General features: G+C 40.1%; 1 protein-coding gene across 1 annotated transcript; it reads left to right on the top strand.

Moving 5' to 3' along the window:
• The first annotated feature begins 3,227 nt into the window (after nucleotides 1-3,227).
• LOC109420715 (larval cuticle protein LCP-30) lies at nucleotides 3,228-4,388 on the top strand. The gene is made up of 3 exons (XM_019695171.3): nucleotides 3,228-3,373; nucleotides 3,433-4,001; nucleotides 4,070-4,388. Exons 1-3 carry the CDS (start codon nucleotides 3,359-3,361, stop codon nucleotides 4,311-4,313), a joined length of 828 nt encoding a protein of 275 aa, XP_019550716.3. The 5' UTR covers nucleotides 3,228-3,358; the 3' UTR covers nucleotides 4,314-4,388.
• Nucleotides 4,389-5,096: the final 708 nt, after the last annotated feature.

Below are 5,096 nucleotides of genomic sequence, written 5' to 3'. Positions count from 1 at the left end.
GTAAAGTTTTGAACTTCACCATCTCGGCATTCGTGGCAGGAAGAGTGTTATCTTTTGTAAAGTTTTTCAGATAGTATATAATAATCAGGTAGTTCGCTGCGACATGGCGCTACTCAACTTTTAACTTTTCTCGATTGGGATCCAGCGCAGATATAAAAGTGTTGTCCTCAGCAAAGTTCATCAGGAAGTCAAGAGTATTCTGCTGAGTCAACAATTGGTGATTTCGTCACTAGGTAACGTTAGTTAGCAAGTTTAGTTTTAAACTTCTCTATCTCGGTATACTTAGCAGATAGAAGAATGCCGTCTCCGTTGGCGTTCCTCAGGAGCTCAAGAATAATCTAATAATTTGACAATTAGTTTGTGATTCCACCACTTTTTGACATTAGGTATCAATAAAAGTTTTAAACGTCTCTATCGCGGGACTCAAGCAGATGCTCTGGAAAGTCCGTCAGGGGGTCAAGATTAAATAGATAATGAACTAACTCGTAATGTCACCACTAAGGGACACTAGCTATCAAATACAGTTTGAATTGCTGTGTTTCTCAATACAATTGAGATGTAAAAGTGTCATCTTCAGTAACATTCTTCAGCATGTCAAAAGTAATCACTCAGTTTTCATTACAAACAAAATTTACAAAAATAAATTCAAATAAGAAAGCTCTCATTGCGGCTTGAAAAAAGAACAGTGTTTTCCAGGACAAATACTGGCGTGAGTGAGAAATGGATATTTTTTTTTTCGAAAGCATCCAAGTGAAATGGATAAATTGAAGTGTAATTTGCGAAAAAGTTACTCGTCCTCTCGGACGAGTTCAGCTCGAAATTCTGAGGTTATCTTGTGCGGTCTGTGTACGCACTTCTTTCGGATGAATTAGATGTCCATCCACACAACGCATCTATCTGCGTGTCTTCTCGTGCAGTAGTGGCCACGCGACTGTCTAGTGAGTAGAAGTCGTGAGTTCAAGTCTCACCGAGAGCACGAGTTATTTTTTCGCAAATTCCACCCCAATTGTCCATTTCTCATTTACGCCAGTATTTGTAAAGACTAGTTTTTTGAATTCAGTAAAACTTTCACTCGTCTGATTAAGCCACAAAACTCAAGCTTTGTTTATGATTGATGACGCATTACCCGACAGGATGCCAGATGATTTTTTGAAAAATCTGTATCTCATACAAAAATTGGGTGAAAAATCTGTATCCCATATAAAAAATATAGCTCCTCTAGCTAAAAAATCTGTAATACATATAAAATTAAATCTGTACGTAAAGCTCAAAAATCTGTAGAATACAGATAAATCTGTATATATGACATCCCTGCCCGACATAAACCTGTCAATGCTAGTATCAATGAGTTGTTTTTTTATTTTGGTCATCAAACCCAACATACATCCATCAGTTACCCGATGTGGGTCCAACAGTGGTCCAACCCGACATCCGACAATTTTTAAGTCTTTTGGATTTTTTTCTGTTTTTTTATCGTCTGTTGTTCCCAACTAGTCATTTGATTGACAACTATGCAAATGACAAGGAATCACTTCTGATTTCAAGAGAGCTGTGGTTGACTGAAATCGAAGCAAAAATGACTGAATAGATTTGTTGGATAATGCTTACATGAATGAGCAGTGATGGTAAAAACTCAAAATCTCAAAACTCATGGTTGAGTTTTTTCACGCGCGATTATTGACTCTCCAACCTCACTGCCGTAAAAATCAAGCATGATTGACAGGTTGTATGATAGGATGAGACTATATCTTGCATGTAAAAACATTAAATGTCGTTTAAATTGATTTGTATTCGTTTTACAAGCGAATGAGTTTTTGGCGCTTGACTCGCGAGAGCGAGATTTCGCATGAAAATCTCACGCGTGAGAAAATGATTCAGAATCGCGCGCGAGTTTGCTCACGCAAGAGCTGTTCATGAGTAAGACTTGAGTGTGATTTTAACAACACTGTGAATGAGAAGAATTTTTGAAGCACTGTTGAAAAAGATTCAGAACGATTACAAGGAAGTTCGAAATACCTGACCCTGACCCCTGCATCACTCCTTAAATTCTCTGTAATGACCCAGGAATGCCCTGAAACATACCTGACATCCTTTTGTCCCTCTAAATTCTAAAAAACCTAAAATATAAAAAAATGCCTTATACCTTTTTATTTTACTTACTTGTTGCTTTGACACGGTAAACGATGAAAGTTCTTAAATTACACCAACAGAAGCGATGATACATAATTGTAAAAAATAAACAAAATGTGTTCAATTTTCGAGGAAGATGCGATGTAGGTAAGTTCAACACAAAATATTGTGATCAATTATAACAAAAAAAAATGCTGCATTTTTTTTTTAAACAAAACAACACTGTCATAGATCCACTATGTGCATCCACGCTCAACTTTGTTCAAACCTAAACTAAACCTTCCTAGATTTTTCAATCGTCCTGGGTGCAAAGGCGTGAAAACTAAGTGACATATACACGAAAATACATCATTTGAATTTACGGCCTGATCGGAATCGGTCCACAACTCCCATATGGTGCCAACCGGAAAATTAGCATGCAAATCTGTTCCCACCTAGCACCTGCAGTGCATCTGCTAGATCTTGTCCGGTCGAGAATGAAAGTGGTGCTATCTGAAAGCAGAGATACGGAATAAATTGATTAATAAACTTTACAATCACTGGACCAAGTGAACTAATTGACATACCACCCTGAATATCAAATTGCTTCTACTATTCTGATTTTGAGATCATTTTATGCATAAGATACTGTACAAATTTGAGTTTTTTTTTGTGTAGAACAGTATAGATTTAATCCAGAGCTTTTCATTATTTTAAATTAAGTTTTACTATGCCAACGTTGTTATTTGGGTTTGGAAGTTTGGAGAAAACTTGCTAAACCGCCTCTGAGCTGACATATGTCAACTCAGCTTGATTAAGAGTTCTATCTATGTATACGTCTGGTGAGATGATCGTATAAAATATTTTTTCCCTTTTGAGTACGTCTTGAAATCTATTTCTATTCGGGAGGGTAAGTCATCTATTCTAGCGCTTGTCTGTTCAGCAACACTAAACATCCCACAGTTATAGCGCCCATTCAAATCATATTTTGTACAACTAAATTGACACTCCCTGGCGGTTTACAAATTGCTGTAGAATTGATTTGTCAGCGTAAAAGTGCACTCACTACAGCACTTGGAGGTTAGGAGAGTCGCATCTTCTTTATGGATCAACCCTACGGGATGGATCGACAGGTATATAAGAGGGAATCGCAATACTACCTGGAAATTACTATCGGTTCAACTGGTGATTAGAGGTGAGCTTAATTGAAACCCTAACGCGCTTAACGGGCACTTAGCGACCGGTCAGGATGAAGCTGGTTTTGGTGAGTTCATACTTGGGTCATTGTTACTGCCAGTTTTACTAATTTGATCGATTCCATAGGCATTTTTAGTGCTGATCAACGCTCTCTACCTTGTGAGCAGTCAGAACGACGGTCGATACAGAGCCCCCACGACGACCACTAGAAGACCGACGTACAGAACATATCGTCCATTCGATTACAATAGATTCCGTAGCACAAACGATGGTCGATACACTGGTGGAAACGATGGCCGCTATCGTGGACGGAATGACGGCCGCTATTATGGTGGGAATGACGGACGATACGTTCACGTAGACAATAGGTATCAACATACGGGCGATGGCGACCGTGGCAAGTACAGCCACATAGCTGGACCTTCCGGTTCGGGTGCAGGAAATCGTGGCGGGTTCGGAAGTGGAGCCAATTCCAACGGAGGTGACGGTCGGGATGGTGCTGGTGATTCTCCGGCAGAACCTGCCGCTCCTGCTGCTGCTCCAGCTCCGGCTTCGGCTCCAGTTTTCGTACCTACCACCGCTGCGCCTGCACCGGTTAGACGCCCCGCGGTTCAGGTGGCGTCCAGTCCATCTGGCGACGGGTGGAAGATCATCCACCTGGATAATCGCATGCGTCCCGATGGATACAATTATCTGTAAGATGTTCGAAATTCAATTTGAATTCTTTTAACTAACTGATCGTTTGCCCCAATCTTCATCCCAGCTTCGAAACAGAAAACGGTATCAACGCGGAAGAATCGGGACGAATCGAAACCATGGCTGATGGTGCAGAAGGACTAAGATCAACCGGATTCTACCAGTACGTCGGTGACGACGGACAACTATACCGCGTGGACTACGTTGCCGACGGCAATGGTTTCGTTCCACAAGGCGACCATATTCCCAAGACTCCACCGGCAATCGAAAAGCTACTCCAGTATCTGGCTAGTCAACCGAAGCAGCGATAACTTTAAGTCGTAGCTTTCGATCAGCGCTGTTGAGCTTTGTGATGCATTATAACAGCTTACAAACTACACGAAAAAGCTTTGACGATCAATGTTCAAATATCACAGCCAATATTTCGTGCAGCTTGAACCGGTTCAGAAAAGCTTGCCTCAGCTCCAAGCGTTCGGTATCAACTAAGATCATTTAACCTGTTGATATGGTGACGACGATTAAGAGCGGCATCGGTAAATGGAAGATGCATTTTCTTCAAAAGCGATGACGCTCCGTGGCATGATTCATGCAGGAAAGAATTTTAATGGAACAGCTTTTGCGTCAGGATTATTGTTTCTGATGGATGTGGTTCTAGATGTGTGATTAACAATCAGGAGTCACTAACAGTTTAAATAATTCGTCTGTGTGTGTATTTGTGTGTGTAGTTGATTTTTAGAGGGACTTTAACCTTTCGGTCATTCGTCCCTAAATAATTCGTCATGTCAATGTCGAAGTCCTCCATTTCCATGTACCGGAACCACTAACTACATTAACACTTAATTTCCGGATCCACTAGTGCGGAAACATACAGCTTCATGACATCGAACTTTTCGTTACAAAGTTTGAACGTTGAATGGTATTTATAACCAAAAGGACATTAGCTAGAATGAAGGTTTGATATACATAGATTAGTTTCAGTTAAATTCAAAGTTTCAATTATTGCTTGATTTAAGCTTACCTTAGCTCATCATACTTCAATACATTAGGGTATAAGGTATAGGATTTTTTCAAAACGATGTAAAACCAAAATTCGA

The sequence above is a fragment of the Aedes albopictus genome, chromosome 2, assembly GCF_035046485.1.
Source record: "Aedes albopictus strain Foshan chromosome 2, AalbF5, whole genome shotgun sequence".
Lineage (NCBI taxonomy): Eukaryota > Metazoa > Arthropoda > Insecta > Diptera > Culicidae > Aedes > Aedes albopictus.
Note: the sequence above shows the minus strand (reverse complement) of the source record. Positions and strands in the feature narration are given on the sequence as shown.